We start from the raw sequence: 16,194 nt of genomic DNA on the forward strand, positions 1-16,194 counted from the left end.
GGAAGGGTTTTGAGCTGAAAGAGGGGAGATTGAGATGAGATCTTAAGAAGAAATGTTTTGCTGTGAGGGTGGGGAGGCCCTGGCCCAGGTTGCCCAGAGCAGTGGTGGCTGCCCCATCCCTGGAGGGGTTCCAAGTCAGGTTGGATGGGGCTTGGAGCAACCTGATACAGTGGGAAGTGTCCCTACCCATGGCAGGGGGTTGGAACTGGTTGGGCTTTGAGGTCCCTTCCAACTCAAACCATTCCATGATTCTACGACTCTAAGTACCGCAATGCTATCTTTTCCCTTTTATATCTTTGGATGATTCATTATGCACACACATGGAGAGAATCTGTGCTGGAAATCTGAATCAAACATCCTCCACCATATCAACAAGTATTTAGGCTGTAATCTAAAAGTTTGTCCTTTCAGCTTTGTGGGGAACTTCATCAAGTCTGAAAGTCCCCATTTCGGAGAAAAGACTAGATGGTAGATTTTTCCCTGCTCATTCTTTCAAAGTTGCGCGTATTTTTGGCCGGTGGAGACAAAATCAGCAACAAAGATTACTGAAAATATTTTAGGGCTTTTTTTGGTGGGGAGGTGGTGTTGTGTGGTGGGTGTTTGGCTTTGTGTCTGTTTTTTTGTTGTCTATGCAGTCACTTTGTTTTGTGATAAGATGCTAAAACCTCCTGTCTGGAGGAATTGTTTTGTTTCAGTAGCATCTTCCATCTTCTCTCATATTTTGATGCAATCTTCTGAGATGAAAAAGGAAAGAGCAATGCTAAACAATCAGCCAAGCTTACCTTGTGAGGACAAAGCCCTGAGTGGAAGGACATCCTTAGCACCTCCACTTGCAGTCCCTGTGCGTTGTCCTATTGTTGTACCAAGAAGCGAAAGGAGTGTGCCCTCCTCCGTATTGAGCAGGGAGATGAAACAAAGAGGATTTTATGGCTGCCCCATCCCTGGAGGTGTTCCAAGGCCAGGCTGGATGTGGCTTTGAGCAACCTGATCCAGTGCAAGGTGTCCCTGCCCATGGCAGCAGGGTGGAACTGGATGGGCTTTAAGCTTCCTTCTGACCCAAAGCATTCTGTGATTCTATGGAAAAGTTTTGGGCAGCTGCAGTACAGTAAAACACAACCAATCACAGAATTGCAAGTGGTTTTAAGCAACCTGATCAAAGTCATGTAGTGACAGGATGAGGGGGAATGGCTATAAATCGGAAAGGGGAAGATTTCGACTAGAGATAAGGAAGAAATTCTTCACAATGAAGGTGGGGAGGCCCTGGCCCAGGTTCCCCAGAGCAGCGGTGGCTGCCCCATCCCTGGAGGGGTTCAAGGCCAGGTTGGATGGGGTTTTGAGCAACCTAATCCAGTGGGAGGAGCCCCTGCCCATGGCAAGGGGTTTGGAAGTGGATGATCTTTAAGGTCCTTTCCAGCTCAAATCACTCCATGACTCTGTGTTTCTAGTGTACAAATAAATCTGCAACAGGTTCGTGTAACCCAGAGCTCAGATACCTCAACAACACGGTACATGTTCGACAGTACCGATGCATCAGCAAAATATGGTTTTAAACTGTTGAATTACAAAATTCAAAAAAAAATTAAGGACGTTTACTCACACAGGTTACTTTCCGGTAAATTTGAGCAGCATTCTGGCATTCTGAGTAAGGGTATTCTGAGGTAGCCATTTCCAACATGCACATCCCAAAAGCATAGACATCCACAGATTCATCGTAGTGTTCCTCATACATTTCTGGGGCCATAAATTCAGGTGTTCCTACACAGAGAAATACAAACAGAATGTCAATGTTCAATAAATGGCTTTTGATAAATGGTCTAAATGGCTTTAACTACAATCTTCTTCACCTATAGAACTGTGCCCATCATCGCTGTTTAAAGGTACATGCAAAATTATTGTAAAAGAGGAAAGGAAGTAGAATAAGCTCAAAACCACCCAAGGCAGAAACCCAAAGTCAACCCACACACACATACATACCCAGGGCCCGCTGGGAATAATACAAGAAGTAAGAGGAAAAAGGAAAATTATCAAAAGATTAGAAATGAACAAGAGGATGAGGTGTGGTGCATTGCTGGAGCACACTGGAATTCATGAAATGTTTTGTTTCTGGGACGTGTATAGGTCTGTTGCGGATGAAAAGGAGAGAAGAAGCAAGAACCTTCACTGCTGCTTTTATCAATGCAAATTTGCATTTATTTTCCCCTCCAGAGATACACAGCAACCACCCGGCAGCACTTTGAAAGCAAGCAGTATCACAAATCACCTGCAAAGTCACACAAAAAACATTAACCATAATTCTGGCACTGGTTTACTGGGACACATCTATGAGGCTGCTCACAGAATAAGGTCCTACTCGATGGGGATTACGTTGTCAAAAATCAGATGCAACTGGGTAAAGATTAAATGAAGCACAAGTACTTACTGCTTCATAATGGGAGGTTGCAGCTTTATGACTTACAACGCCTGCAACATTTGCACAGCAAATTATGGAATAATTTGCAAATTTTCAGCTGAAAGAGGGGAGATTGAGATGAGAAATGTTTTCCTGTGAGAGTGGGGAGCCCCTGGCCCAGGTTGCCCAGAGTAGTGGTGGCTGCCCCATCCCTGGAGGGGTTCAAGGCCAGGTTGGATGGGGCTTGAAGCAACCTGATCCAGTGGGAGGTGTCCCTGCCCATGGCAGGGGGTGGCACTGGAAGTCCCTTCCAACCCAAACCATTCCACGATTTTATGATTTTATGATTTATGATTTTATGACAAGTGCAGTCTTATAAAGCAAAATGGAAAAAAACTTAACAATTCCAGGAATTGTATATCAGAACATAATTTGTGCTTAGGATTCAAGACTAATTTATTTCAGTTTTAAATTTAGAAAACATGACAGAAGAGAGATTAATGCAGCTGTGTCGCAAGAGAGGACCTGCGAGCCATGAGCCCTGGGGTGCCAAAAAAAAGAGTGCAAGAGGTATCAGACCACATGAAGAGCCCCATCCAGCCCAGCAGCAGCCAGTTCAGCACCCAAACTGCCACTGGAGCCCCGCAGCAGCCTGGCGGGTCCTGTAGTTTGTTGCTATGACATGTCTACACCAGCAGCAAAGACACAACTGTAACTAAAGTAACATATACCAGGGAAAAATAGTTCTCCTATATGTTTGGGGACTTGACGTAAACTTTTCATAGAATCCTAGAATGCCCCGAGTTAGAAGGGACCCACAAGGATCATCGAGTCCAACTCCTGTCCCTGCACAGGACAACCCCAACGTTCACACTGTGGGGTGAGGACGTTGGCGACAGGCTTCTGGAATATTGTCAGGCTTGGCACCAGGATTGAATACCTGGGAGCTGTTCCAGTGCTCCACCACCCTCTGGGGGAAAAACGTTTGCCTAATGTCCAACCTAACCCTCGCCCAGCACATCTTCCTGCCATTCCCTTGGGTCCAGAGAGAAGAGCTCAGCACCTGCTCCTCCTTTTCCCCTTGCAAGGAAACTGCAAAACGTGATGAGGTCTACCCTTTCTCCTCTTCTCCAGGCTGAACAGACCCAGTGACTTCAGCCACTTCTCACACTCTTCCCCTCTAAGCCCTTCACCAACTCTGTGCCCTCCTCTGGAATCTCTCCAGTAGCTTCAGACCCTTTTTATCCTGTGGAGCCCAAAACTGCCCCCAGTGCTGAAGGTGGGGCTGCACCAGTGTGGAGCAGAGCGGGACAATCCCCTCCCTTGCCCGGCCAGTGATGCCGTGCTGGATGCACCACAGGACGCAGTTGCCCTCTTGGCTATCCTGCCATTGCTGGCTCACGATCAACTCACCCTTGACCAAATCCCACAGACCCTTTCCAGCCTCTCACCCCCGACTCTCATGGACAGCCAGGGCTGTCCTGTCTCAGAGGCATTTTCTTTAATGGCAACATGGTTTAAATGTCACCTTTAGTGCCTGCCACTGCCTGCTGCTTTCGCAAGTTTGCTGAAGTAGACTTGGCCTAATGTCCAAAACAAGCTGCAGCAGAAGCATTTCTGTACAATTCATTTTGCAGAATTTGGGATGAATTTCTCCCCATGTTTATTGTCCTTGCACCTCAAAAATACCAGTTCCTTCAGACTTCATGAACTGGCCGGACCCATGCCGTGAAAGGTTAACTCAATGCATTCTCCGAGGGCTTTTCTCCCAGCTGGCACCCAGGCAGTCACTGCTGAGTTAACAACTGTCGTAGAGAATGTTTTTTTCAGAGCTGCTACCTTGTTTTAGAAGGAACAAGTCTTGGAGGCAGGAGTGAATCTCATGAATTATGGAGCATTTCAAGCAAATCTGAAAAAGTGATAGCAATCGTCTAAGAAGAAAATGAAATTCTTGACACAGTTCCAAAATAGCACAAAAATCACATTCTCCTCACGTCCCTGGGGAGTAGGAAGGAATACAGACAAGTGTTCTTAAACAAACCACACCACCTAGATGTAAAGCCATCCAGCACTGACTCTGCTCCTCTTGGCAGAAGCAGTTTTGCTCTGGCTCGGCTCCCTGCAGAGATACACCGCAAGGTCAGGCAAGCATCAGTGATGGTATGATCACAGCAAGGGACAAATTGGCCCTCAGCCACGCTGACTTTACTCCGATCAGACCGATGAAAAAATGCAGCTACTAATATTCCTTTAAAGCTACTACATCCATGGAAGGTGAAGAATTACTTATCTCATCAGTGCTTCCATGCCCAAAAGGACACCTTGCCAGCAACCTGCAGCCCTTTTCAGTATTAGATTTCTTTTAGATGTGACCGTGCTTTGATGGTGTTTTGATAACAACTGATTTTACAAAAACTTTTATCAGTATTCCCGTTGCTATTCCCAGTCCACGCACAATTACTATACGGCAAAAAAGTTATGTGAAGGAACACTGACCTCCAGCAGAAAATTCCCACCAATTCTTAGAAGTTAAAACCCAGAGAAGCATAACATGTAAACCAACATGATTTCCCTAAAATCAGTGAGGTTAATCAGAGCCACAGGAGCCAAGAATGTATCCAAAATTTCTGTCATTTTGACTTCCACAATACTGGGCTCCCTAAGCATTATGATCAATAGTTTTGCACCAATAACTCACAGAATCAAATAAATGTTTGGGTTAGAAGGGACATCAAAGTTCCAATCCAGTTCCAAACCCCTGCCGTGGGCAGGGACACCTCCCACTGGATCAGGGGCTCCAAGCCCCATTCAACCTGGCCTTGAACACCTCCAGGGATGGGGCAGCCACCACTGCTCTGGGCAACCTGGGGCAGGGGCTCCGCACTCTCACAGGAAAACATTTCTTCCTAAAATCTCATCTCAATCTCCCTACTTTCAGCTGAAAACTGTTCCCTCTCATCCTGTCCCTGCACTCCCTGATCCACAGTCCCTCCCCAGCTTTCCTGGAGCCCCTTTCAGCCCTGGAAGCTGCTCTAAAGTCTCCCCAGAGCCTTCTCTTCCCCAGGGTGAACAACTCCAGCTCTCTCAGCCTGTCCTTGGAAGGAGGTTCTCCAGCCCTTGGATCATCTTTATGGCCTCCTCCAGATTCACTCCAACAGATCCATGTCCTTCCTGTGCTGAGGACTCCAGAACTGAAAACAGGCTTCCAGGTGAGTATTAATTGAATAATAATTCAGTAATAGTAAAGAATTGTAATATCTGAATACTTGAGATGCTAAAATAGTGATCTAAGCAACTACTGCTTGAAAGACAGGATGCTATTTTCATATATAGTAAGGGAACAGTGGTTGTCACAATCAGTTTGCTAATTATAATTACCTAGAATCTAATTTCCATTTATTGTAAGCCGAAATACTACTACGCGCTCAATAACTTCCCCCACCTTCAGCTTCCGGGAACCATCACCCACAGAACTGAATAAGGGAGATTTGCTATGGAAGCCTGGGTAAAACACACAAACTGCTTAAGAATTCAGGAAAACATTACATTGACACAGAAAATCTTAAATTTATCTTTTGCATGGAAACAAAGAGGCATTTTCTGAGAAGCATTCAGAAAACAACCTCCCAGCTCCAGTAAAGCCAAGATCTGGCACTCCTTCCGTGGGCACCCCCTAAGGGTATTGGCTATTGCAGATCCTAGTGGAAATTTCATTTCCTACCTACTGATTTTTAATAAATTGCAGATGTTATTCCCGTGGGACTCTGCCAGGATGGCACTGAGGCAGGACCGAGCTCTGCGGTCGCCTGCAGAAGCAGCCTGTTCTGCTGATGCCCCAGTAAATGGGGATAAGCTGTTCCAGCCAGAGCAGATCCCCTACGACCTCGCTGAGGGGAGAGCAGCTCAGCTCTGCAGAGCACTACTGCCTCTGCCTTCAGCAACAGTGAGCATCCCTATGCCAGCATCACTGGAAGCACAAGACTTCCTGAGGGCTTTGCCAGGCTTTTGCAGTATTCCCTTGTTAAGGAGAGAGCAGGGCATCCTTCCTCTTTCTTCTCTCCCGCTTTTCTTCCCTTGCTGCCGCAGGCACTGAGCCTATGCACAGGAAGATGATACACACAGGCTGCTGAGAACCTTTGCTGTTTCTTTCGAAGGAGAGAGAAGGATTTGTAGATAACAACCAGAAGTCCAATCAGAAAAAAAAGAACCAAAACAATTTGTAGATATCAACCAAAAGTCCAATCAAAAAATAAAAAAAAACACAAACAAAAAAAGGGCTTTACCATTGTGATACAGCAGAAAAGGGAAGAGATAGTCATGATACCATTTCCTACTGATTAGATTTTAATGGAATCATAGAATCATGGAATTGTTTGGTTGGACAAGACCTTTGAGATTGAGTCCAACCATGCTTGTCCAGTACTAAATCAGATCCCTGAGCTTCTCATCTACACATCTTTTAAAACCCTCGAGGGATGCAGACTCCAACACCTTCCTGGGCAGCCTCTGCCAGTGCCTGAGAACCCTTTCCATGAAAAAATTTTTCCGAATACCTAGTCTGAACCACCCCTGGTGCAACTCGAGGCCATTTCCTCTCATCCTATCACTTGTTACTTGGGAGCAGAGCCCAGCACCCACCTCACCACAACCTCCTTTCCAGGAGCTGCAGAGAGCCATGAGGTCTCCCCTCAGCCTCCTCTTCTCCAGGATAAACAGCCCCAGGGCCCTCAGCTGCTCCCAGAACCCCTGAGCTCCAGACCCTTCCCCAGCCCCGCTCCCCTTCTCTGGACACACTTCTGCTCCTCAATGTCTTTCTTGGAGTGCGGGGCCCAAAACCAAACCCAGGATTCCAGGTGCAGCCTCACCAGCACTGAGTGCAGGGGGACAATCCCTTCCCTGTTCCTGCTGGTCCTTGGGGGATGGTCCTTGCTCTGCTCCTGCTGCCCACACCATGGCTGATTGAAGCCAGGATGCTGTTGACCTTCTTGGCCACTGCTGGATCATGTTCAGCTGCTGTCGACCAAACCCCCAGGGACTTTTCCACCAGGCAGCTTTCCACCCACTCTTCCCAGAGCCTGTAGTGCTGCATGGGGTTGTTGTGACCCAGGTGCAGGACTCAGCACTTGGCCTTGTTGAATCTCACAGCATTGGTCTCAGCCAATTAATTCAGCCTGTACAGATCCCTCTGTAGGGCCTTCCAGCCCTCAAGCAGATCTACACTTCCACCCAGCTTAGTGTCATCTGTAAACCGACTGACCGTACACTCAATCCCTTCATCCAGATCATTGAACAGAACTGGATCCAATACGGAGCCCTAGGGAACGCCAATTCTGACCAGCTCCAACGGGATTTAACTCCATTCGCCACAACTCTTTGGTATAATGGTATAAAGGTGGTGGTCACAAAACCATTTTAATCTCTATTACCAACCTACAAGCAAAAAAACCCCAGTAATGCAACATGTGAGAGAAAGATATTAAAAAGACAAGTAGTCAAGCACCATCCCAACAGAAGGAAGCCAAGGAGAACGTGACAATTACCTATCACGCTTTTGGCAAACGAAGCTCTCTTGAGGGTTGCCAGACCCAAGTCTCCAATTTTCACAGATCCAGTTGGTCCAGTAATAAAAATATTGTCACATTTTAAGTCTCTGTGAATTATTGGTGGAGTTCTTGTATGCAAGAAGAGGAGACCCTTCAGGATTTGCCGGCACCAACTACGCAGGACTTTTGGTTTCATCACTTTAAACCTCTTCAGATATCTACAGCATAAACACACATAGATAAAGAAAATGAAGTTATTGGAGATTCTAGAGGCTTTAGCAGCTGAAACTCCATTCTGGATAAAAGCGCTTTATTAGATGCCATAATAACAGCTCAGAAATATCACAAAATTGAAAGGAGAAGATCTTTTCAAAGGAGGGATTAGAGCATTCATTTTTAGGGAGGAAGATAATAAGCATTTTTGGTACAAATATAACCAAATATTTGCCAGTCTAATAGTCTGGCAATTCACTTCATGCAGAGGACAGCTTTAGAATGTGTTTCATATATTCAGATAGTAAGAAGTTTAATTTTAATCACAAGGCTTTGACCTCTGTACCATGCAGCAGCCGTTGACCTAAAGCACTGCTTGGGAGGGGCTGTTTAGGGGAAGATGTAAAACCCGCTAATGCACTGGCAGAGCAGCATGCTGAATATATACTGCAGCGAGGAGTACTGCTCCCATTGGGGCCGAAAATCTGTTCCAGAATTCATGCCAACTGCTTTATATCAACCTTAACAAGACCGGCAGTACTAAAAGCTATTAATTAATATTGTTTAGCAGATAACCTAGAGCACCTTCCGCTTCAAAAATAAATTGAAGTGCTATTCTGTCTGAATTTCCTAACAACACATGCAAATATTAGCACAAAAGCAGACCCAAAGACACACCTTGACAAATGAAAACTTCATAGACAGCAGATGAAACACCAGTGAACAGCTTCTGGCTGCATCACTGAAACAGGAGGGCAGGGAAAGAGAGATGGGAGGCCAAAATCCTTCCTGTCACATCAACACAGTTGCAGCGCAGGGACAAATGACAGGCACCAGAGAACAGCTCCATTTTTTTTCTTTTATCTGGAGGCGCCTTTTTTCAGAACAGGAAAGTAGGATTTTTCTAAAAATTCCCGCTGCTATTCTTAGCCTCCTCGCCAGGAGCGCAATACTTACGTCTTCAGTGTTCCAGAGGTCATCAATTCCGTAACCAGCACGATGCACCTCTTGCCTTTCACACAGGACTCCCAGAAGTCATAAAATCTCACAATGTTCGGATGCTGTAGACCTTTTAACATTTCTGCTTCCTCCTTAAATCTCTGTCTCTCCACTTTTGTGAGTTTTCTGTCCTGTAATCCAAACCCAGACATTATTAGTAGTAAACGGACAAAAGTAAAATAAAGCCACTGCATTGTCAGGGTGTTCAGTATTCCAGATTTGTTTTGCACTTCTACCAATTATAAAAATCTTTCATGTAAGAGATGAGCAGCGTGGATGAAGTGGAGCACTCCCCTTAAATCCAGTGTCAAGAAGACAAAGTGGCCCCCAAACAGAGAGCTGCCTGTGCTACACTATGCTATGTGACAGCACTAATATATTAGACAACATAAACGCAGCCAGGGCCTGATGGATCACCACTCAGCTACGTCCTTCTTGGTTTGGTTCTGTGAGGATCGTTCTTTAACACACATGGGATTTCATTTCCAGGTAAGAACGTCCTACAGTTGTGACTGCTCACTGTCTTCCATGACTGCTCCTGTGACATTATGGCAGTGACCACCAGCTGAGGTTCCCCCAGAACAATGCTCTTCCTATTAAAATTAAACCAATAGCACCTCAAAAAAACCCATGATTTTTTCACAGAATTACAGAATCATGGAATGGTTTGTGTTGGAAGGGACCCTAAAGCCCATCCAGTTCCACCCGCTGCCATGGGCAGGGACACCTCCCACTGGATCAGGTTGCTCCAAGCCCCATCCAACCTGGCCTGGAACTCCTCCAGGGATGGGGCAGCACCCACTGCTCTGGGCAACCTGGGCCAGGGCATCACCCACCTTGCTTGCTGTTCTGCTTAATTTTACAGATTTTTCTTTACAGTTGACCAAGTAAGCTGTTTTTCAGCCTTTACTGCAGGCTGCACATTGGCCACATGGAAATACTTATTCTTTTAGATCAAAAATGTGAGGAACGTCATTTTCTGCTGCACTGGTTTCCTAGAGAAATTTAGAAGCCTCAAGGCTGGAAAGTGACGCTGCGAAAAGTACCTGGAGCCCATCTCCTCCTTCCCACAGGTCAGCAGAAGCCAACAGGGCTGCCTGAACCTCCTAAACTCCATGGAGTCTCCTACCACAAGCACCTCAGATACACACTCTATCCTCTTTAGGTGGTATAAAAGAGCAAACTGGGAGTTTCCCCCAAAGACCACACCATCGCTGTTTGGTTTGTCGCTGGGCTGGGAGCACCCCCTTCCATAGACCTAGAAACAAAGATCTTTCCTTCTTTAAGAGGCAAAATTGTGTAACTGTTCTTAGATATAGAAACAAAGGCTCACAAATCACTAAAACTAATTAGCTAATATTTTAACCTCAGCCATTTTCCTTTCCTCAGTTAACTTGGGCATGTTTATAAAAGCATACACTCAGTGAATTACATTGGCACCCAGCTTCACTGTAACCACGATGCAGAGGGATCAGGCCATTGCCATTTTAACAGCCTATCCTCACCCGCGATCGCAAAGACCTCGCTATGGGAATGAGAATTTCTGTGGCTACAAACCAGTCAGCTATAGGCAGAGATTTCACGAGATGAAAACCTGGGTAGAAACAATGACGATTCCTGGAAGACAGAAATCCCGCTTCCCCAGCGGTGTGTGTGGGGGGAGCATTTCCATCATACACCGCTGCTGCTGAGAAGGTTCTGTTTTCTTTACAGAGCAGCATCAGCACTAGAGTTGCCCTGAGCAACAGCACAGCAAGGAGCCCTGCGGGGACCTATGCCCGGACGCCCAGGGGCAGCCGGCAGCACCGGTGCCCAGCAGCACACCAAGAGCCGCAAGCAAGGCAGCGCTTCTGCAGCTCTGTAGCAACTGCAGGCTTTGTAAGTTAAAAAAAAAAAAAGAGAGAAACAAAAGAAAAAACACAAGCAGACTGTCTAATGAGGCAGGACAGAAGAGCCTGAGAATTGCTTTCCAATCCATCACTTCTTCCTCTACTGCTGAGTTTCCTCTTAATTTAAACCCTGTAGAATAAATCAGACACACTGCTATTAAGGAAGAAAAGGAGCAAATCCTTGTGTGAGACAGGAAGAGCAGAGCGTGAGCTAACGGAGAGAGGAAAAGGTGGGAAAGCAGATCCAGCAGTTTTTATAAAACCTCTAATTAAAAAAAAAAGTAATACCTAACCCTTGACTCTCATTTCCAGATTTCTGACCACTGCTACTTTGAGAGAAAGTTTTCTAAATATCCTTCAGACAGTGCAGACAATCGTGTTCTGTACATTCCACATCCTATGAGAACCAGATCATAGAGTCTTAGAATCATTGAGGTTGGAAAACACCTCTAAGCTCATCCAGTCCAACCATCAGCCCAACACCACCCTGCCTACTAAACCATGCCCCAAAGTGCCACATCTATATGCTTGTCAAACCCCTCCAGTGATGGAGATTCCATCATCGCCCTGGGCAGCCTCTGCCAGGGCTTCACCACTCTCTCAGGAAAGAAATGTTTCCTAACATCCAATCTAAACCTCTGCTGGTGCAACGTGAGGCCATTTCCTGTTGTCCCATCACTTGTTACTTGGGAGAAGAGCACAGCACCCACCTCACCACAACCTCCTTCTAGACAGCTGTAAAGAGTGATAAGGTCTCCCCTCAGCCTTCTCTTCTCCAGACTAAACAGCCCCAGGGCCCTCAGAACCCCTGGGCTCCAGACCCTTCCCCAGCTCTGTTTGCTTTTTGCCAGTGTCATTGTCCTATGACCATCTGGCTTGCTGTCTGAAATCAAAGTACTAAGACAGTAAGCTGGGCAACTGCAAAAAAAGTGATTCTGGAAGAGAAGTATTTTTATATATAACTACAGTGGAAAGAATCTCGGTTTTTTTAATCAGAACAATCACTGATCATCTTTCTCAGAAGAAAGCCTGGCTCCGGCACTACCACTGGAGAGGAGAGGTGAGGGCAGGGAAGACACACAGGTGAGGCTTTGGGCAGAGCAGACACTCTTACACACCCTGTTCCCCACCATGGGAGGGGTCTCCAGTGCTGCAATGGCCCAAATAAGCTTTTCTAAATCCCTCCAGGCAGAACCTGACAGATGAGTTGTTGGCCAAAGCATGAGTTGTTGGCCAAAGCATGAGTTGTTGGCCAAAGCATGAGCTGTTTCAGAAAAGGCTTAACAGTTGAATTGTTTTCAACTCTGAAGCAGCAAAACCACCCATTTAATAGCATTACTCATTCAGTGTTTATTCCAACTCCCCAAAAAGCTTTACTGGGGTCACAGACACTTACTCCCTGTCATATAATCCACACAGGGCAAAATGTCCATATCTTGAAAGTAAGGGTAAGCCTGAAACAACCTTAGGACATCAGATTTTAAGATGGAGAACAGGATCCTTTGGAAAGGTCATGCCAAAGAAAGCTAATCCATTTAAAAGGATTGAAGGTATCACTTCGTATAACTCTGATTTATCAAAATTGGGGGGGGGGAATACAGTGAGTTTCGAGATTTATCCGAGGAGTCATCAACCATCACGCTGTTTAAATCAAACAAATCAAGAAGGAGGCTCAGGGATGACGAGTTACATAGAATCATGGAGTTCTTGGAGTTAGAAGGGACCTCAAAGCCCATCCAGTTCCACCCCCTGCCATGGGCAGGGACACCTCCCACTGGATCAAGGTGCTCAAAGCTCCATCCAACCTGGCCTGGAACCCCTCCAGGGATGGGGCAGCCACCACTGCTCTGGGCAACCTGGGCCAGGGCCTCCCCACCCTCACAGCAAAACATTTCTTCCTAAGATCTCATTTAAATCTCCCCTCTTGCACCTTAGAACTGTTCCCCCTCATCCTGTCCCTGCACTTCCTGATCCAGAGCCCCTCCCCAGCTTTCCTGGAGCCCCTTTCAGTACTGGAAGCTGCTCTAAAGTCTCCCTGCAGCCTTCTTTTCTCCAGGCTGAACAACGCCAACTCACAGTAGCATCATGGATTTGATGGGTGGACAGTATGGTGAATAAGAAACTGGTTAGATGGTCATATTCAAACAGTGGTGGTCAATGGCTCAAAGTCCAGATGGAGATGCGTGACGGGTGGTGTCCCTCAGGTGTCCATACTGGGACCAGTGCTGTTTAATATCTTTATCAATGATATTGACAGCAGATTCAGTGCACCCTCAGCAAGTTTGCAGATGACACTAAGCTGAGTGGTGCAGTTGCCACACCGGAAGGATGGGATGTCATTCAGAGGGACCTGGACAGACTGGAGAAGTGGGGCTGTGAGAACCTCCCATACGAGGACAGACTGAGACAGTTGGGGTTGTTCAGCCTGGAGAAAAGAAGGCTCAGAGGAGATCTTATAGCGACCTTCCAGTACCTGAAGGGGCTACAGGAAAGCTGGAGAGGGGCTATTAATAAAGGCGTAGTGATAGGACAAGGGGGAACAGGTATAAACCGGAGAGGAGCAGATTTAGACTGGACATTAGGAAGAACTTCTTCACCATGAGAGTGGTGAGACACTGGAACAGGTTTCCCAGGGAAGTTGTGGCTGCCCCATCCCTAGAAGTGTTCAAGGCCAGGCTGGATGGGGCCTTGGTCAGCCTGATCCAGTGGGAGGTTGTCCCTGCCCATGGCAGGGGCATTGGAACTACATGATCTTTAAGGTCCCTTCCAATCCTAACTATTCTAGGATTCTATGATCACATCGAGTTGACAAACAAGCACATTGCTTCGTGTGCTCCACTGCACTTACGGCATTACTCCTATTCCAAGTCGCCTCAAGATTTGAAACCTGGCAAAAGTTCTTCTTAGTGTCTGAGAGATATCATCATTAGTTTGCAGATATCTACACGCTTCATCTCCTTTTAAGGTATTCGGACTTCTTGGCTCCTTCTTGGCTTGTGAGGCAATGGTGTAATTCCATTTCAAATAATTGGAAGTTTCTCAATCTTACTACTTAGCACCAAGGTTTCTAAAATAAACCTCAACCTTCAAATGTCTACCACAATCCTGCTGATCTGGTTCAGCTTTTCCAGAAGAACCGAAGATAAACAGAATGAAGCAAGAAGTGAGACAGCTGCTCAGATGTGGTGTTACTACTAAGAAAGAATTTATAAATCTAACTTGCTCCTTTGTCTTAATAAACTGTGAAGAATAGTCAGCCTGAAAGGCTTTAGGACAGTGGAATAAGAGCAGCAAAGGAGCGGACACAGGAACATTGAATTTCCACAGAGCTTTAGATTTTTAACAAGCTGAAAGAGCTGGGGTTGTTCAGCCTGGAGAAGAGAAGTCTGCAAGGAGACCTTAGAGCAGCTTCCAGCACTGAAAGGGGCTCCAGGAAGGCTGGGGAGGGACTCTGGACCAGGGAGTGCACGGAGAGAACAAGGGGGAACCGTTTAAGATGAAAGAGGGGAGATTGAGATGAGATCTGAGGAAGAAATGTTTTGAGGGTGAGGAGGCCCTGGCCCAGGTTGCCCAGAGAGGTCATGGCTGTCCCATCCCTGGAGGGGTTCCAGGCCAGGTTGGATGGGGCTTGGAGCCCCTGATCCAGTGGGAGGTGTCCCTGCCCATGGCAGGGGATGGGAATGGATGGGCTTTGAATTCCCTTCCACCCCAAACTATGCCATTATTCTATGATGATTCTAAGTGGTAAAAAGAGGTTATAAACTGTAAACTACCTTTTCTTCATTCATTTCACTAGCTTTCCTGTTGCAAATCAGATTATAATTCCATGGTCAGTTTTAAGCATCAAACCACTGAAAGCTATTCACTTCTTTTTGAAAGGAAGAAATAATTCCCAATTAAGACTTTATAGCCGCGGTCCTGGATAACGTAGGAAGCTACGTTAAAGTGAATTTCCTACCTACAAATCATATTTCTGCTAATCTAACACACCTATGCTCGCTTCTTCTCCCTACTCGTCACAGACAGGGCCAACAAACACCTCTCTTCTTTTATGCAAAATTTATCCCTTCATTAAGTTCCTTAGTTGGGAACAACAGCAAAGCCTGGAATTAGTAAGTAAATGTGTTAAGAAAAAGCTCACGAATTAGATTTCTGGAATGATACCCAAATTAACAGCAGGAACATGTTCTGTTAGTCATCTCCAAGCGTCATTTCCTCCAGGTTGTAACATATGGGCTCTGACTAAGGCTGTGAATTTATACAAGCAGAAGACTGCCTTTCACCTGGGCCTTTAGAACATCTCTAAGAAAGATTAACAAGTGAAGTCAAGTTTCTGGCCTCCTTACTTGTGAGTGGCTAACAGATTTGGGAATAAACTACATCCTCACCCACACAACACAATCCTCTCCTCACCTACCTCCACCATGAAGGAGGAAAGGGGAATGAATGAAAGAAATAAAATAAGATGGCAAAACATTTATTCTTTTTATTGAACAATGCCTATAACCACCTAAGAGTAGGGTTTGAAGCACAGCTGTGACCAAACTAGAAATTCTGACACTTCAGTTTCACTTTGTTTTTGAAGTTCCTCCTTTTAAAGCCGTAAATTTTGAAGTAACATCAAAATAAAATAAATAAAAACTCAACTACTTCAAAACATCTCTGAGTGGCAGTGACTTGCCAATAAACTAACACTTGCTAGTGAGTGAGCCAGGCCACAGTGCTGCTGATTCCAGCCACTCAGCCACAGTTCTCCTATCTCACTCTGGAAAGATCCTTCACTATTTATGGCTTAGGTTGCGCCAGGGCAGATTAGATATCAGGAAAAATTTCTTCACTGAAAGGGTTCTCAAGCACTGGAACAGCTGTCCAGGGAGGTGGTTGAGTCACCACCCCTGGAGGGATTAAAAAGACAGGTAGATGAGGTGCTCAAGGATATGGTTTAGTCATGAATAGGTAGAGTTGGACTTGATGATCTCAAAGGTCTTTCCCAACCAAACGACTCTATATTCAAATGAGTCTCCAGGCTGGAAGAGATTTACTTCTTTGTTTCCCCAGCTCTGACAGGTTCCAGCTGTCCATTTGGTGCTACAGCCTCACCAAGGACACCTCTAAGCCCTCTCCTCTCTTGCCCACACCTTTGTCCAGGGACAGCTTCATT

At 45.9% G+C, this 16,194-nt stretch overlaps 1 protein-coding gene across 1 annotated transcript in view; it reads right to left on the reverse strand.

The window, feature by feature from the left end:
• WNK2 (WNK lysine deficient protein kinase 2) overlaps positions 1–16,194 on the reverse strand; it is a 136,052-nt gene that overhangs the window by 81,277 nt on the left and 38,581 nt on the right. Inside the window, 3 exon segments of the mRNA XM_054076422.1 lie at positions 1,598–1,755; positions 7,930–8,150; positions 9,103–9,275. Coding sequence (XP_053932397.1) covers positions 1,598–1,755; positions 7,930–8,150; positions 9,103–9,275 — 552 coding nt within the window.

Source organism: Cuculus canorus, chromosome 11 (genome assembly GCF_017976375.1).
Source record: "Cuculus canorus isolate bCucCan1 chromosome 11, bCucCan1.pri, whole genome shotgun sequence".
Classification (NCBI taxonomy): Eukaryota; Metazoa; Chordata; class Aves; order Cuculiformes; family Cuculidae; genus Cuculus; species Cuculus canorus.